At 50.3% G+C, this 17,780-nt stretch overlaps 7 protein-coding genes across 7 annotated transcripts; 5 read left to right on the top strand and 2 right to left on the bottom strand.

The window, feature by feature from the left end:
• Positions 1 to 3,876: 3,876 nt before the first annotated feature.
• Positions 3,877 to 5,847, bottom strand: ABOM_005807 (adenosine deaminase family protein; the record flags this gene model as incomplete). The annotated part of the gene is made up of 5 exons (XM_022532936.1): positions 3,877 to 4,077; positions 4,136 to 4,622; positions 4,688 to 4,718; positions 4,773 to 5,648; positions 5,703 to 5,847. 5 exons carry the CDS (start codon positions 5,845 to 5,847, stop codon positions 3,877 to 3,879), a joined length of 1,740 nt encoding a protein of 579 aa, XP_022388758.1.
• Positions 5,848 to 9,151: 3,304 nt separating this feature from the next.
• On the top strand, positions 9,152 to 11,311 carry ABOM_005806 (putative Melibiase subfamily; the record flags this gene model as incomplete). The annotated part of the gene is made up of 1 exon (XM_022532935.1): positions 9,152 to 11,311. The coding sequence occupies one exon, from the start codon at positions 9,152 to 9,154 to the stop codon at positions 11,309 to 11,311; it is 2,160 nt and encodes a 719-aa protein (XP_022388757.1).
• A 459-nt stretch (positions 11,312 to 11,770) lies between these two features.
• On the top strand, positions 11,771 to 12,454 carry ABOM_005805 (hexose carrier protein; the record flags this gene model as incomplete). The annotated part of the gene is made up of 1 exon (XM_022532934.1): positions 11,771 to 12,454. The coding sequence occupies one exon, from the start codon at positions 11,771 to 11,773 to the stop codon at positions 12,452 to 12,454; it is 684 nt and encodes a 227-aa protein (XP_022388780.1).
• A 212-nt stretch (positions 12,455 to 12,666) lies between these two features.
• On the top strand, positions 12,667 to 13,261 carry ABOM_005804 (hexose carrier protein; the record flags this gene model as incomplete). The annotated part of the gene is made up of 2 exons (XM_022532933.1): positions 12,667 to 12,882; positions 13,082 to 13,261. The coding sequence occupies 2 exons, from the start codon at positions 12,667 to 12,669 to the stop codon at positions 13,259 to 13,261; spliced, it is 396 nt and encodes a 131-aa protein (XP_022388779.1).
• Positions 13,262 to 13,468: 207 nt separating this feature from the next.
• Positions 13,469 to 14,395, top strand: ABOM_005803 (uncharacterized protein; the record flags this gene model as incomplete). The annotated part of the gene is made up of 3 exons (XM_022532932.1): positions 13,469 to 13,546; positions 13,605 to 14,129; positions 14,207 to 14,395. The coding sequence occupies 3 exons, from the start codon at positions 13,469 to 13,471 to the stop codon at positions 14,393 to 14,395; spliced, it is 792 nt and encodes a 263-aa protein (XP_022388756.1).
• A 126-nt stretch (positions 14,396 to 14,521) lies between these two features.
• ABOM_005802 (M81 family metallopeptidase) lies at positions 14,522 to 16,057 on the bottom strand (the record flags this gene model as incomplete). The annotated part of the gene is made up of 1 exon (XM_022532931.1): positions 14,522 to 16,057. One exon carries the CDS (start codon positions 16,055 to 16,057, stop codon positions 14,522 to 14,524), a length of 1,536 nt encoding a protein of 511 aa, XP_022388755.1.
• A 731-nt stretch (positions 16,058 to 16,788) lies between these two features.
• ABOM_005801 (copper homeostasis protein CutC) lies at positions 16,789 to 17,725 on the top strand (the record flags this gene model as incomplete). The annotated part of the gene is made up of 2 exons (XM_022532930.1): positions 16,789 to 16,934; positions 17,059 to 17,725. The coding sequence occupies 2 exons, from the start codon at positions 16,789 to 16,791 to the stop codon at positions 17,723 to 17,725; spliced, it is 813 nt and encodes a 270-aa protein (XP_022388754.1).
• Positions 17,726 to 17,780: the final 55 nt, after the last annotated feature.

The following is a 17,780-nucleotide window of genomic DNA, read 5'->3' as shown; positions in this document are numbered from 1 at the left end:
GTATTGTTCACGACCGCATAAAATGGACGAATACGGAAGGAAGGCTAGAATGATTACAGAACAACGTTCGGCGAGGCTGTGTGCCACTTTGCCTAGAGACAGTCCCACGGCCGAATGTGGAACACCCGCCGAGACGCAGCACAATTCGAGACTCGCATTGGCTCACTGGGATATCTTCCCTGCAGAAAAGTGGTACCGATGGGCCGTGACAGAACACCTCCTGTTCGGCACTGCTGATAACAGCGGCGTCTGGCAGAAAATCTCCTCCACATCGGGAGGCCAATGATGGATTTTCATAACGTACGGATATTACCACTCGGTTTACCGACGATAGGAGGAAAGAGACCATTTCTCCACGTCTGTACGTCACCGGTTGCCTCTCTCTGGTTAGTGAGTTTAGAAGCGTGGAGTGAGACAACCTCCGCATGGCCACCTGGATTCGGTCTGGGGAAGGGACTTCCTCTCGGCTACTATTATGTAATTGATATATTATGTAATTGGACACTTTCTTGGACGATGCTTGGCTGCCTGGAGTTGACCGGGGTAGCAAGAAAGGCTCAGTGCTCATTCGAGTCTACTGTGTAGTGTTTGTGTATTGATTTCGGTGGCGAGACTGATGCCGTCTGGGCAGCACAGCGTGCCGGATCCGGGCTGGCCGAGATGGTACGTCACCCGAGGGTTGCATCAATATCCAGGGGAAAACAGGAACAACACAATGCGAATCAAATATCGTTTGTCTTACTTGTTGCGGGTTTTTCTGCGCAAGGGGTGGAGGCGAGTTGCATACCACCTTAGGGCTTGTGGTTTGATACCCTTCTCCCCGCATCGCTACTCCGGATTTACTATTTTTCGACTCAGGTCGGTCACTCTTCGGTGGGGGCTGGACTCCGGGGGAAGAGGCGATGGAAGACACACTCCCCTGGGGAAGGACTCGGCACACGGTTAGCGGCTGCTTTGTGCCAATAACGACGCCGTGTCGCGGAATATGATGGGAGATTCTCCAGTCGGTTCCTTAGGCTACCGCTGCTCACATGCGCTATCTAATTTCTACCCGGTCGGTTCCACCGGTATGCTGCCGGTCCCCGGCCCGGTGCGCTTCGGTGTAGACTCGTGAAGCCGGTGGATACCTTGATAGTTAATCCTCGACGTCTGCCAGAACCTCTTTGAGCTGCTCGGATTCCGTCTTCCGTCATGAAGGACGTGTTGCGATGCTCAGCTACATCTGAACAAGAACAACGCTCACCGTCGATGTTGCCATTAATCAAACTTCATCAGAGAGCGAGGTCTGTACAAATTCACTAGTCATTACGCATAAGGACTTCCGGCATCCCGACTCAAACTTGCTCCACACCCTTAATAATCTAGATCTGGATACAAGCTTGATATCTGTATCTAGGGCGGAGCCTAAACGAGCTATCGGGCTTCTGCTCCACCGAGATAGTGAGATAGGCCCTGTTACTCTAATAGAATTATAATACTACTCATTGTGTTCACTTATTTTAAGGTACTATCTCTTATCAATATCACAACCACGTTGTTCTATAAGCCCCGTTGCCGCGCTTAGCATGGTTCGAAACTATCGGTGCAGATCTTGGTAGCTTCCATGCATTTTCTCTTTTAGATTACCTGACTGGGAATAGCCCTGGCCGAAGATCTTCCGTACTCCGATAGTGATGAGGCGTGGTTGCCAAGAGTCAGTGAAATCTTTGACCCCTTGGGGCAAACGCCGAGGATTGAATATAACGGGGTCAATCGATCCGAACCACTGGTAATTGTACACGTTATGCGTAGCCTATTTCCATTAAGAAAACTTTTGGTTCCCACGTTCGGCAACCCCGTGAACCACCAGTTGCCGCAGAATCTCGGCGGCCAAGACAATGTCGCCACCTTCGGCTGTAACGCTCATCTCGCTTGTGGGAATGATGATGATAGTCATGGTGGATACCAGCGGATTGGAAAATGATCTTAGCCGCCACACGCTAAGGCCTATGCTCATCTCATGGACTTCATAATCCATGCTCCATCAGGGTGCGTTAGACGTCGAAGAACGGAGTACTCCAACTACAATATAAACGATCTCCGGTCGGCGTGTATGCCGGCGGCTTGGCTCGCTACTTTATATTGGTTTACTTGAGAGAACGGCGTCATCGACCCCGGCTTTAAAGTAATAGAAATGAAATTTAGTAGAGTAATACCTTTGCGAACCGGCCATATTTAATATTGCGCTGTTTCGCCCGCAACAGTGAAAAATGTGTTGGCACATTCGTTGTCTCGTGTACATTTTTTCTCACTCGGACACTGTTCGTTCCGTCTCTCTCTTTGAGAGCGGTCTTTGAGATTCCTCTTCTTTATGAGAGGATGGTGTACGGCTATCTCATAGCTTGTATTGTCTTCTTTTATCAGCTATGCCGCGTAAATGCTGCCATCTCCTACCTTGAGAGATGCTCGATGTTACTAGTTGAAGTTCTCGGATAAACTACTTTTCTTCGATAATGTCAATAGTCTCCGGGTAACTCACTTCAGTCGCTACTTTATACACCGGTTAGGTTCACATAGCAACAGCTATAAAACTTCTCAACAAAACTCAGATGACATGCATGACAGGGGTCTCAGTTAGATTCAGCCACCCGCCAGCCACTGTTGATATTATTCGTTGCCCTAGCCGTGCGCTAAGATATTGGCAACACCAAGACAGGAACTTCGCTTTACTACGGATCGAGTCTTCTGGTTGGAGGTCATACTGCGCAGACCCGGATGCTTACCCCGAAGATGAATTGTGGATTATCGAGCAGCAAGCAACATTTACCTTACCATGGAGGTTCCGTGTGATTTTAGTCCGCCAAGGGTGTGTGCCGATAGCAGAAACAGCTCTCTTGGATCGCTATGTTGATGGACGACGTGAATGCGATACGCGCGTGATGTATTTCCGGATCGACTTTTGACGAACACATCATATCGATATGTATATCCGTGCTGAGCTCGTGGCGTATAGCTCCTAACTCGAAGAAGCCGAAATGTTGCCTCGCCGTTCCGGATAAGCTACCTTGCCGAGAGTTTGGGGTACGCCCTTGTCTTTTCACGGTCGCATATGCTTGGGGCCACATGGAGAAGTCTCGAACCTCGATGGAGGGCACTTAAATGGATGATCTGCGATATTCCGGGTAAAACACCGATGTCTAACGAATTATCACGATGCCTTACGGCCACGAGAAGCCTGTCATGGCTCAAAGATGTCACATCCTCCCTCGTCAGTTGATAAGTCTACAGAAACGGATGCACTTTCGTTCGAGTTCTTGACAACGAGTCAAGGGTTGATAGGAAATCCAGTCATGTCCAGAGGAAAACGGCGTTGAGGGCAGTTTGCAGAAAACAGACGGAAACATTTGTTCTGGGACCGACATATTGCACAGTGCGATATAATAACAACGATCAATAATCTTGACGTCGAAGCAATTCTCGCCTGTACAGAACAGAGCATCGATATATGCATATATCAGGGCAGTTAGCTCCAGAAGCACGTGGTTGGACTCGTGGAAATCGGTGCCCTAGACAATAACCTCACTGAACTTCGTCTTGCAAAACGGGATGGACGCCGGGTATTTTATAATACAAAATGAAAAAACTGTCAACAGTCAATTCTGAAGGATGAGATGCAATGACAAGTATCTCGATGGCTGATAGTCTAGCTAGTCGTGAGTACTCGGGCTCCCAGATTAGAGTTGGGGGTAGGTCGCCCTTTAATTACCCCGAGGCTTTTGTTTACCATAAGACAATAACAAAATCCGACTTAAATATACAGTGGGAAATGGCTAATACAAGGCAATCAGTTGGAAGGCGAAGTCCAGCATTCACTAGCTAAATCATGCTATCGGGACATCAGAGCTCCTCTGTGGCATAACGGTCTCCGTACTCCCTCACAACCCACTCGCAGAAGGCCTCCCACTTCTCGCTCCACTGCTGCAAACGCTTGGCCTTGATGCCATCCCCATTCTCACCGAAATCAATATCACGAACCCATTCGACCTCGTTCTGATCTTCGAAGTTGCTCCACCGGATGCTGTTCTGCGCTAGTGCTCCCTGTTCTTTTTGTTAGCACCGTCTGACTGTATATGAAACGCCACGGGAGAAAGCTTACCAGGCCAGCCAGACCGACGTTATCGAAAGCTTGGATTGTCTGGTAGAAGTCGTAGCTCAGACCAGCTGCGTTCTGGCCGAGGATCGCCGGGTCGTCGTTGCTGATAGCCGTCGGAATACCGTGGGCAATCATCGCCGGAAGGGGATGGTGGAGGATATCGGTGGCGAGACGCAAGACTTCGTTGGAAATGGGGCAGACTTCCACCATGATACCGTTCTCGATCACCTCATCAATTAGCCTCGGGTGCTTGTACAGGGAGAAGCCGTGTCCGATACGGCGTGTGCCGAAGAGGACCGCGTCGAACAAGTTGAGGTCGGTCGAGTTTCCATCGCCAAGAGTTTCGCCGGCGTGGAAGAAGAAAGGAATAGTGAGATTCGACTCCTCGGCCTGCTGCTGGAACCAGATCAATTCGGGTGCCATCTCGGCGAGAGGACGACCCAAGTCTTCTTGCGCGACCACATCGTAGCCCGAAAAGAGCTGAGGGTGTCTAACACCAATCTGTTAGCTAACAAAAACTTCCCCATGATCGTGATGGACAGTTAGGAGTCTCACCTGCGCTTCCGCTCAAGAGCAATTCCCATGCCTATACCAGCTCGTTAGATACGGAGAACAATAGTCGCGGCAAGATTCTTCTTACTCTTTGTCAGCGAAGCACGGTTCTTGCCTCTGCTGTCCGACCAGATGACTCTCGCTCCCCAGAACTCTGCGCCCTGCGGAGTTTTCTGAAACTTCTCCAGCTCCTCCAACAGGACGTCCCACCAGATATCCAGATCCGGATCGGGGTCCTCCTCGCCCTCATGGACAAGCTTGCCGCTTGAACCACCAGCACGGATTTCCACCCAGTTGATGTGGTCCTCGGCCAGGCGCGAAAAGAGCTTCTGGTAGAACGTCCGGACAACGGGCTCGTACGATAGCATGGTGTTGGCGGGACCGAAGGCTGTCTGGAAGACACGCCAGATCTCATCGACTCCCAATTCGTGACGCACAGACTGCTCGGGAGAGATGGTCACCTTGGTGTTGATGAAGTCAATGAAACCCTGTTGGCCACCCGGGAAAGTGCTAGCAGCCACAGTTACGGGGATTGGCGTGTTAGGGACATAATCCTTTGAATAAATCGACGATCCATTGGTCGCAATGGTATGATTGACATGGGCAAACTCGATGGAGGCATTCTTGCGGTTGTCCTCGGTGGACAGGTCCTGGGAGGCGGAGAAGACCATACCCTCGGTGTGAAGAATGGTTTCCAGCAGAGTCTCATAGGGAAGCATGGCAGCCAAGTGCGCGTGCAAAAGGGCACCCTTAGGCATGTGCTTGACCACTTCCCAGAGTTTGGTACCATTGATCAATGGCCGGGCTTTCGGGAAGACCTCACCGGCGAACCTCTCGTCGGTATCATTCTTCTCCGGGGTTCCAGGCACTCGCCAGTACTCGTCGATTTCCTCCTGGCGAATCGCTGCTACAATGGCGTCCGCTCTCTGGGCTACAGAGGAGAGGTTTTGACGGAAAAAGTGGTCTACGCCATGTTAGCACTTTCACCGGAGTTCAGTCAATATTCCTGGGAACAGACCCTGTCGCTGTCTCTTCTCGTACGAGATCAACGCCGATCGCGAGCGAAGATGCTTTTGCACAGCAAGACTGTTGACATCAGGCACACCAGTCTGCGCAGAGACCAAAGAGAAGAGGAGGGTCGCTGTCGTGACGAGGAACTTCATGATGGGCGAGTGCCACTGGCGTGGTGGAAGTAGCCGTGGAGTTACACACGGAAGACTAGCATGATGGCGTCTTCAAGCTATATATACGTTGCCCCGCAGACCTAATCGGAGTCACGCAATTTAGGCCAGTCAGAGGAGGTCCTTGAGATGGGGAATTCTGATCTACAATCTTGCTGCCGTTCTGACGATAGTCAAGCCATTCTCAGCTGCGGCTGATCATCAAAGGTACGGGGAAAGCAAGGAACGCAGCTACACAGGCACCAATTGCATCGCAGGCCCAATCGTCAAGCCCGGATCCCATGGAATCCTTAATTTCTGATATCTAACGGATTGCTCTTACGAGAGGCATTGGTCAGATCACACGCACGGTGGAGACGGGGTGTTTTTCATTCGTATTGGGGCCAGTTGAATGGCGTCTTCCCAATCGTGGCAAGGCCGTCGATAGTTCGAACCTATTGCATAATATTAGTTTGTTTATTGATAGGCCAAGAGGACTATCGCTGCAGCTTGGCCCAATCTGCGCCAGTCAGGTTACATTTGCTCAAGCTTGATATTAATCGCGCTACCCTCATTGTCTTGGCAATGCGAAATTTTCACTGGAAATTCCGTGCTGACTCAAACAATCCTGCTGCATGTCTCACCTTTGGAGGCCGTTAATTTGCTGGCCCAAGCTCGTGTGGGTCTTTCCTGCCACTCGATTTCTTGAATCCTCTGCAATCCTTCTGCTCCGATTACACTTCACGGAGTACTCCGGCAAGTATGTGCGGAGTAATTGGACTAACTAATAAAGCATCATCCCCCTACCAAGTGACCACTGCAGTCTGACCTGAAAGCCCGAGTAGCATGAATACATATAGACTCGGTCACAACCATTAGTGAGGGCTGGAGCTGCACAGTCTCCTGCCCGGTATGGGTATGCAAGGGACAAGGCGAGCTGAGCCGTTCAATAGAGAATGGAAACGAGGGGAAAACGAGGACTAATTCTGCATAGCAATCACATTTTTTTCCGGAAATTACCTAAATTGTCTGGAGACACGGGAGTATGGGGAGCTGACTGACTGACATTCGGGTTGATGCAGGAGGCTACTACCCGTGCTTTACCATGCTCGACTACAGGATGCAGCAACCATTGGATCACGCGAGTGGACTGATGAGCTGGCTGAATGCAGATTTTTTAGAAAATTGCAGTCAAGCTAGGGTTAAGTCCATAGTCCAGTGCCGGCTGAAACATCTTCAGCTTTTAGAGCAAGCCCTGATCTATCGTGGGAATTTGATACCCCGACTGAATTTAGTTCCTGGTTAGCAATTTTTTGCTTTTTGGGTAACGTATCTCGTCTCCAAACAAGACATTCAGAACAGCACCCATGGCCCCATAATTCTACTCAGCGAGATAACAGGCCATCAAGATCTGGTCATTCTCACTAACGGTGGTGGTTCTACTCTAGCGTCAGTCGGACCCAAATCTGGCGATCTTCGAGACTGTTAGTCGGATCAGAAGTAGTACTGCCACGACTGGTTAGGCTAGATCTAAACTGCCTATTGCGCCTAGGACTAGTCTGCTGCAGGAGTACTAAGTGGGTTCTCAAAGGCCTATTTGTCTTTCTATTCTAGATAGCCTTCCTTAAGTCACAGATCGTGGTTGAACTTTCTTTTACCCTATTTAATAACATTGGATTATATCGTAGAAGAACTGGCTATACCGGAAATTGAATGCGGGTAAGCCAACATTCGAGTTCTTCCATTAGCCATGAAAAAGCGAACTCACCGTTACCGTCGTCCTGATGGCATAAGACTAGTACTGATGTATACTCAGAATTATCAGTGGCCTATCTCAGGCTTGAATGACAGGTCCCGCCACAGCATTTCCATATATCGTCACCTGGGTTGTAGACAATATCGGGGATTGATGTGCCACCTTTTCGGCAAGCAGGATATTTGAAGTAGTGTCGCTCGTGAGTGTGGAATGGTCAGGAAAGCTAGCAATGCTTTATACCGCACATTGAAGAAGGTCAATTAGTACTGCTTGCTCTGCCCATCTAGGCTGACTCCACGCAGGTCGTCCCCACGATCTTACATCTTCACTTTGCAGGGAGAATGTAGATAATCCAGCATTGAAGCTTGATCCAAACAGTAGTGGGGCGAGACTCTTTCGGTCCGTATCGGAAACTACGGATCTGGAGGCGACCACCCAAGCGTTGAGCTTCATCTACACAATTTCTTGCACCTCCAGTACGTCTAAACCCCTGATGGTCTAGTTGGATATGGCGTCTGACTGTAATGGAATTTATAACCTTGTAATCAGAAGGTCGCCGGCTCGATTCCGGCTCGGGGGACGACATCTTTTTTTCCCTATCATCACAGGCGCTCGTCGAAAGCAAGAACGGTAACTCACTCACCACATCGATTTACAGACAGGTTTACTCTCGGTGTCATCAAAGCAAGTGGAATTAGCCGTAAATGTAGCGGTATAGTAGGCGGTGGTCGGTGAGACAGGTGTTGCCGCAGGCGCAACATGGTAGCACTGCAGGGGTTCCCTTAGGAGTCGTACATGGTACACCACCTTGATATCCGCCGTGACTCCTTTCGGATAGGCACAATTCATCATCTTGTACAACTGGCCCGGGTAACCTGAAAGTAATGGCCGTGAGGATGACACGTGGAGCCTTGAGAAGCAACGACGTGAGGACCAGGTGAACAGACGAGGCCGAGATATGCGAGGTACTTTGCTGCCCAGAGCAACTCAGCCTGACTCTCTCTCCTTTGTTGTTATTGATCGCTTGGATAGTGTTATTGGGCTGTGAAGGCAGGAACGATCTGCAATTATCCAGGGTATTTTTGCACTATAACCATCTAGATTAGATTCGATCAGTCTATCTCATCTAGAGTTGATTCGAGTACAAACAGGCTATGACTTATCATACCATATCAATTTCTCATCGGACGGGTGATTTACAGACCTATAACGCCTCAACCTCTGTTTCTAGGAACGTTCGCAGAGGTGCCCTTAAATGCGGAGACGAGATTTACGCCAGGGTACGTATTCAGCCTATTTACGCCAGCCTGGTCTCCAATATTTTCCACCAACCCCGGGGTGCCATTTCCCCACATGACTCCATGAACTGTAGACTTTATATTCCTATAGGGACGACGTTGCCCACAACCATCTGGCTCGAATTCGTTCGTCTTTGCATGTGTTCCTAGCAAATAAGAAAGGAGGCGAAACGTCTACTTTCAAGGCTCAAGAGTAAAACAACCAACCTACTTAAACAGTTCAGATAGTAAAGTCTGGGTGTTCGCTTTTAATATGGCCCTCCCTAAGACCATTACACTACAAAGCGATGTCTTGCGTGTCAGTGTCGTCGTTGATGAACAAGGATCTGCTTTCCTTCAGGAAGTGATTCCCATGCCTGGTGCTTCTCGACCGTCAGTATCTAAATACTTCACGAATTCATACGCACCGCTGGTGGAACTGCGGCTGGCCGGTGAAGGCACCGCAAAGCATAAATCATCCAAGTCTCTGATAGCCACATATGTGGGGACCCGGCTACGTTACCGATCGCATGAGATCAAGCAGCAAGCGAACACCCATACACTGGACGTTACATTAAAAGACCCTGTCTCCGAGGTGACGGCAACTGTCCACCTGATAATCTACCAAGGCGCCCGTGTGCTCCGTGCGACAAGCACAGTCCGAAATGACAGTGACAAGGACATCGTGGTGACACAGCTGAGCTCCTTGGTCCTGGGTGGACTAACAACTGGCGCAGAGAAATGGTGGTCTGACTATGTTCTCGCAGTCCCCAATAATTCATGGTTCAGAGAGGCACAGTGGATCGATCACGATCTACCCAGCTTGGGTATAGACGACTACGGCGTGTATGGGCGTCCCGAGGAACATGCAGCTAGCTTAGGTCACTATTCGGTTTCCAATCGAGGAACCTTCTCAACAGAGGGCCATTTGCCTATGGGCCTTTTGAAGCGTACTGACAATGCTGAAACATGGCTTTGGCAAGTGGAAAACAATGGCTCCTGGCGCTGGGAAGTCGGTGACTGGAAAGACAGCGTCTATCTGGCTGCTGGCGGTCCAGTCGAGACCGATCATGATTGGAGACAAACGCTCTCCCCCGGACAAGAATTCAGCACCGTACCTGTTGCTTTATGCCATGTCCTGGGGAACTATGAACATGCCTTTGCGGAGATGACCCGTTACCGGCGACAGATGCGGCGGAAACACGAGGATCATAAGACACTACCCATCATTTTCAATGACTACATGAATTGTCTGATGGGTGACCCCACTGACAAAAAGATCACGGCCCTCGTCGATCCCGTACTCCGAGCTGGGGCTGAATACTTTGTCATCGACGCTGGCTGGTATGCAGATGATTCCGGCTGGTGGGATGATGTTGGGTTGTGGGAACCATCAAAGAAGCGTTTTCCTGCAGGGTTCAGGGAACTGCTTTTGCACTTGAAAACGCAAGGCCTTACCCCAGGCCTCTGGATCGAGCCAGAAGTCATTGGAGTACGCAGTGTCGTCGCACAACAGTTGCCCTACGAAGCGTTCTTTCAGCGAAATGGCCAGCGCATCGTTGAAAAAGGACGTTATCAGCTAGATTATCGCCACGCAGCCGTCCGGGAACACATGCATGCTGTTATACACAGACTAGTCACCGAATATGGCGTGGGCTATTTTAAGTTCGACTATAATATCGAAGTGACCCAGGGCACAGATATCAACTGTTCAAGTCCGGGTTCTGGTCAATTAGATCACAATCGGGCGTATCTGCACTGGGTGAATGACCTGCATGACCGGTACCCTGACCTGGTGATTGAAAATTGCTCGAGTGGCGCCCAGCGAATGGATTATGCTATGTTGGCTGTCCATGCTTTGCAGTCAACTAGCGACCAACAAGATCCCGATCGCTACGCAGCAATTGCTGCGGCGCTTCCAACAGCTGTTACCCCCGAGCAGGGTGCCATTTGGGCATACCCTCAACCAGAGTGGGATGACGAAACTAATGCGATGACGGTGGTTAATAGTCTTCTCGGCCGCATACATCTAAGCGGACGGCTAGACAAACTTAGCCCGCGTCAGTTTGAGCTTATCAAAGAAGGTATGGGTGTATACCGTACAATTCGCGCTGATCTAACGATGGCTACTGCTTTCTGGCCTCTCGGCCTTCCTCGCTGGCATGACGATTGGGTCGCATTAGGGATGGCAGTGCCTACACCGGACAATTGTGATTCGGGAGCTTACTATTTAGCTGTCTGGAGACGAGGAGGTTCAGGCTCTATTGAGCTACCTATTCCTGCTCTTCGTGGGAATCCTGTAAAGGGAGAGCTGCTTTATCCTCCTACCTTTCCATGTGAGATCTCATGGGAACTCGCGCAGGGAATTCTGCACATCCGGATGCCATCGAAGCTCTCTGCCCGCTTGCTGAAACTCACTAGTGGCGATATTTAGTTCAGTAATAGTTTACTATTTAGCCTATAAACCATACAGGTCTTCCATCCCAATGTGGTCTTTGGTTCTTTAATATAGAAAGAAGCACTTACACACTTTCACGTCACAACTGAACCTCCAACGTAGATTGAATGACCTAATATAATCTTGGATAATTGCCACTAATAGTTGGCACCCTCTCGAATTGGATCAGGTCACTAATCCTATGAAGTCGAAACCTAAAAGGACAAGCCTTAAGTCATTGGACTCGAGAAGTCATTAACTTCAGCTCTAGGGGCAGGTGGAACAGTAGGGTGTATTATCGGAGCATTCCTGAACGGCTATCTGGTTAGACATTTGGGCTTCAAGAAAGTATTCACAGGTGCCATGTTTGTTATGGCAGCGTTTATCTTCGTGTCCTTCTTTGGCCACACGGTGGGTCTTCGGGTGGCTGGCCAAGTTCTCTGCGAGTGAGTCCTCATGGCAGCAATGCGGAGTCCAGTAATAACTGTGCAGCAGTATTCCATGGGGCATCTTTGCCACGATCGCGCAGCGTACTCTTCAGAGCTTTTGCCCCTGGCTTTACGCTCCTACCTCACGGCATACACGAATATGTGCTTCACCATCGGGCAGTTTATCAGTGCCGGGGTGCTTCAGGGTTTGATAAGTCGCGACGATCAGTGGGCATATCGTATTCCGTATGCTGTGCAGTGGATATGGCCAGTACGGTTGCTCTTCATTGGCATCCTTATGCTAGAGTCCCCCTGGTGGCAGGTGCGCCATGGTCGGTACGATGATGCCTTGGCGACGATACAGCGCCTAACAGCAGGAGAGGAGAAGACCAAATCCTGGCAGACTGTCGCGATGATGATTCACACAAACCAAATCGAGCAGGAGATTGAGGATGGGAGCTCCTACTGGGATTGCTTTCGTGGCAGCAACCTCCGACGAACCGAAATAAGCTGCATGAGCTTCACAGGCCAAGTGCTCGCTGGCAATCAGTTTGCCTACACGGGGACCTATTTCTTCAAGCAAGCAGGAATAAGTCCAGCGGACGGTTACAATCTTGGTCAAAGGTGGGACAGCAATTGCCTTCGTGGGAACGATTCGTTAATGGTTCTTGATGAAGAATTTTGGTCGCCGGTCCATGTATCTTGGGGCTGATGAGTTCCTACCTGCTTGTCATCGGATTCTTGACACTGAAGTCGAGCAATAGCATAGTCTGCGCTCAGTCGGCACTATTCATTGTCTGGATACTCACATTTAGTTTGACTGTAGGACCGATGGGATGGAGTATAGCGCGCGAAGTGTCATACACGCGGCTACGCTCTAGGACAATATGTCTCGCTCGCAACGCCTACTATATAGCCATCACAATGGCCAACATTATCAAGCCATACATGATGAACCCAGCAGCTTGGACCTGGCGAGGGAAGACCGGTTTCTTCTGGTCTGCATTCGCGTTCCTGACGTTTCTCTGGAGCTATTTCCATCTCCCCGAGACTAAGGGTCGTGCATTCGAGGAGCGTGATATTACGTTCGCCACGGGTGTGCCTACTCGGAAGTTCAGGACGTATCGTATTGACCGACCCGTATGCAGGAGATATAGCGATCAAGGACTGGGCGCGAGAAGGCCCACTGGAGAAAAGTACTAATATAATAAGCCCAAGATATGTTGGGTAATGAATCAGAATGGTATCATCCCCTTCGAATCAAAACTTGGTTTACAGTCGGTCTGGGCAGCAACGCAGCGTTCTATCGTATTGCTGACACCTTGGGCATCTCTCGCAGTTGGACGACAGCATCGCGAATCCTGGAGATTCCCCGAGGCTGAGAATAGGGCTTTCCATCGCAAACTTCTGCCAAGCTCCAACCAACCGCGAAGAAACCAATAATCTGGCCAAGTACCGTATCATAGGTGGAGCAAATACTGTCAGCTTGCATTCCTCATCGCAGCCATTGGTGACTTAAAATAGGCGGACAGCGTGGATGAGCCAACCCGGTCTATTGGATTCGTATTCCATTTCTTGGCTCTCGCACAGACACCAGGGCTTCTGCGTATAAGTATTTGTTTCAAAGTTTCTCGTAGGCGCAGCTTTGATGGAACCCCCAGCCACCGACCAGACTTCACTTTGACCGTAACATTGTGAGCGCCAAGGCGTGACATCCCATTGCACCATGACAACAAAACCCTCGAGCGCCCCATGGGCCGACGAGCCCTTCCGCTTGATCGCAACGCCATCAAAGAGCTTTGATGTATGGGCTCATAGTCCAGCAGAACGAACTGAATGGCGCCGGCTAACTGAATGCTCAGGAATCGCTCGGCCACATCAACGGCGCCTCTGTGATGGCACATGCGCACAATGTTATTATCCGAGGGCTAAATGCCATTCTCCAGCAGGCGCCCTACGTGCCGATCGTTACTGACGAACAGTTCAATGCGCAGGATGTCAAGGACCTTCTCTTCTACGTTCAGGCGTGGGTCAAGATGGTGCAACACCACCACTGGGTTGAGGAATCTTACATGTTCCCAGAGATTGAGAAGTTTACTGATCGACCGGGATTTATGGATGACCCAAAGCATCAACACGAGCTGTTCCATGACGGACTGGAGAAATTGCTTGCATATTCCTCCGCCACGAAACCCGAGGAGTACCGGTGGAAAGGGGCTGATGGCATGGAGAAAATAATTGACTCTTTCAGCAAGGCCCTGACCGATCACCTCTACGCTGAGATCGATATCTTCTTATCTATGGGAGACTTTGATAGTGACGGGTTGAAGAATATATGGGAAGAATCCGAGAAAGTCGCACAGAAATCAGGGAATATCGCAATGCTTGTAGGCTGCCACTTCGCTCTCTCTTACACGCTGTCCATATGATGCCGGAAAATTGGGTGCTAACTCGTCCGCCACAGTATGATACCTTCCCCATAGTGCTTGGCTGTGCCGACAAGACCTACGAAGGCGGCCATGACTTTCCTCCCTTGCCTTGGGTGTTACCCTACCTGATCAAGTATTGGTTTGCCGCGGGCAATGGAGCCTGGCGATTTAACCCATGCGACTGGTGGGGTCAGCCAAAACCCCTGGAGTTTGGTCCAAGTTGAAGTCCATGGGAGCCATCACTGATATTACCGGTAGTTAGCTCTAACCTAGGCGTACACTAATGTATAACCCAATCATATCCATGGCTTGCATATAGTTTTTGTGAGGTCCTCAGGGCAGAAGTCCCATCACTCATCAGGTCCATCCATCGGTTCATTAGACTTGGCAATTATCCGCGCCGTTATGTCTGGAGGCTGCGGGAAAGTAGTATCAAAAGGCCACATCGGTCGACGAATGCGCTTATGCCCCAGTCGCTTGATATCTTGGTCCACACCACCAGGAGTGAGCCCGAGCATCCAATCTGCAGCCATATCAAACAGCTCCGGCTCTAAGTATCCAATTTTCACGATCACTATATCTGTAGCACGAGGGTTCAGATTGAGATCAGTAAAGTCACGTTGGTGATGGTAAGGTTTGCGAAGCTGAGTAAGAATCGCAAACACACTGCCAACCTGCAAGACTGCCTCGGTAACGGCATCCTTGTCGCCATGCTTGATTGAATGCACACGCCCTGTCATAGTGATAGGACCAGCATGGATATGGTCTACCTCCGCTCCCGCAGTAACGGTTACTGTAGCACCGACGCCTGCCTGAACCATTGTCTGGACGGCCTGCGGCCCCGGGACACTGGCATATATAACTTTCGGTCCCGAAGGACTTTTGAACTCAGATCGATCGAGCAGCCGTGTCAATCCCCAGGTCACATCGCCTGAACCGCCCGCAGTCGGGTTATCTCCGGAGTCAGAGATGAAGAAAGGGTGGACAGGTGAGGCCAACGCAGTGTCGATACATTGCTTGAAAGACCTTGTTGGTGCAACAAACTTGAAATCCTTGCGCGAGTCCCAGAACTTCTTTGCTAAACGCTCCGCTCCCGCAGCGATAGCTGTTGCGTCCCAGCCTGTGACAACTATGGCGCCGCGATTCCGTGGCTCGTCGGCCCAGGGATATCCGACCCATATCGCGGCATCGACCACGCCAGGCTCTGCCTCAACTTCAGGCACAATCTCATAAAGACTCTTCGCTGGCTCGATACGCGTAGACGTTTGCTCTCCCGGTAGCAAGATGGGCACCGGAATCCACGCTTTGAGGGGTCGTAGCGGACCTCCAGCGACGTCAGAAGACTGCGTAAGAAGGTCAACAAGATTGCGACACGCTCGCTCTTTCGTCTCAGATTCATCCTCATGCGGAGCCGTCCGATAACATGTTAACATGTCCGACTCGTGAGCTAGTTCCCTAGAAACATTTCCGTGCAAATCCATCGACGCCGACACAATGACATCAGGACCAATAACGGCTCTAATCCGCCGCAGAAGTTCAACTTCGGCGTCATCGATGCCCTCCACGCACATAGCGCCGTGAATATCAAACCAGAGGCCATGAACGACCGTAGTCGCAACAATCTTGCCCAAACGCGTAACAATCTCTCCTGCCAGCCCCTCGAAGGCATCATGCGTCACCATTCCACCCGGTAATGCATGGCCAATTAAAGCACCATGCCATTCTGCTGCCTCACCTAGAGGTGTGCCCGTCTGTAAGAAGTTGTATTCGTCGATCACCTCGTTTCCCCTGCGGGGATGAAATGCAGGCGCAAGGGTGCGCGAGGGGGTGAAGGTAGACGTTTCACAGGCTAATCCTGCAACTGCAATAACAGGACGCTTGACCATGACTATTTAGAGGCTCAAGGTATAGTGTAAAGATTTGTAGGCTGTGTATAGAAGACTTCGCTGAACTACGAAGGGTTGTTGACATTTCGATGTTAGGTTAATTACCCGGCGGCAATCGTCAACCCCGCATAATCCTTGATACGCCCGTGAGCCCGAGCGATTGCAACAGAGCTTCTACGGATACATGCTCTGGTACAGTTGACGAATCGGTCTGTTTTAGTTATTTAGAACGAGCTAGCGAGCGAGCTACATCGAAGCAAGTTAAATGTGCTTAAAGAAGGCTACAACTTGGTGATCCTATATATTGTGGACAAACTTTGGTCCGATAGACTCCAAGTATGCTAGATGGGGCCTCGTACAGCGCTGAGGAGATAGTACTATTGACTATAATCCAGTGATTCACAGCCAGCTCATGGATCACGTATGACGAGAGTGAAAATGTGCGTATATGGACACAGCATCTCTAGCTATGGCAATATCCGACATCACCGGAACGGAACAGCTTTGATTCCGAGGTGCCTGAAGAGGAATGGCGCAAGAGGCAGACTTGCCCGAGGCACCAAGGCAACGCTCAAAGTCACTTCGAGTTCGCTTGGCCCTGCTTTGGAGGGGATATTTAACCGGTGATATTAAACGTAAAACGCAAGTGACATACACACAAGTACGGTTTTCACAAGATACACATGGAGTGAGCACAGCCATTCAATGGTCACTGATACTGCATAGAGAACATGGAACAAATCCAGCCAGCCTCGGCGTCGCGCGACTCGAGCCAGAACGGATCTGACAAGAATGCCTATCGGCCGCTGTTAGAGATTGCCTGCTTCAATCAAGAGTCGGCTATAATTGCTGCCAGAGCTGGAGCGGATCGGATTGAGTAAGTCGTTTCTTTCTGAGTCATGAACTCGTCAGTTGAGGACCGCCTCTGCCTCTAGAGGGCTGACCAAAATACTCGATGCTGGCGCATAATCTGTTTAAAACTAAACACTAACACCACCAAGGCTATGTCGGGATTATGCATCAGGTGGACTGTCTCCAGAGCCCGAGACCGTGGCCGCATTGAAATCGCAGATCTCCATCCCAGTCTATGTGATGATCCGACCACATGCGCAGAGCTTCTATTACAATGACACAGACTTTGAAGTCATGAAGAGTACCATGCATTCGTTCATGGAGAATGGTGCGGATGGATTTGTATTCGGTATTTTGGCTCAGAATGCACCCGAGGAGACCGCTGCTCGGATTGACGTGGCGAGGAACAAAGAACTGGTGGACCTCGCGCAAGGCAGGCCATGTACCTTTCATCGCGCATTCGACCAGATATCGGAATCGAACTGGGGTACTGCCCTGGCAGACGTTGTGGAGTGCGGGTTTACTTCTATCCTGACAAGTGGTGGCCCATCCGGTGCGACAGCGGTTGAATGTGTCGCCCAACTAGACCATCTGATACATGAACGACTCGAGCGGGTAAGGGAACGCGTGGAGGGTCATGATCGGGTACCTCAGATCATTGTTGGCGGAGGTGTTAGAGCAAGCAATGTTGGAATGTTATGGGAGAGGACGCGTGCTCCCGCATTTCATTCTGCAGCCCTTGCTCAGTCGTCGGTGGAACTGGTCAGTGATGGTGAAGTGGAGGCGTTAAAGGCTACCCTTAACAACGCAACCTGAAAGTGTGCTATAAGACAAGTAATATATCCTCGGTGATGATCATCACAAACAGAAA

Source organism: Aspergillus bombycis, assembly GCF_001792695.1.
Source record: "Aspergillus bombycis strain NRRL26010 chromosome Unknown contig00047, whole genome shotgun sequence".
Lineage (NCBI taxonomy): Eukaryota > Fungi > Ascomycota > Eurotiomycetes > Eurotiales > Aspergillaceae > Aspergillus > Aspergillus bombycis.
Note: the sequence above shows the minus strand (reverse complement) of the source record. Positions and strands in the feature narration are given on the sequence as shown.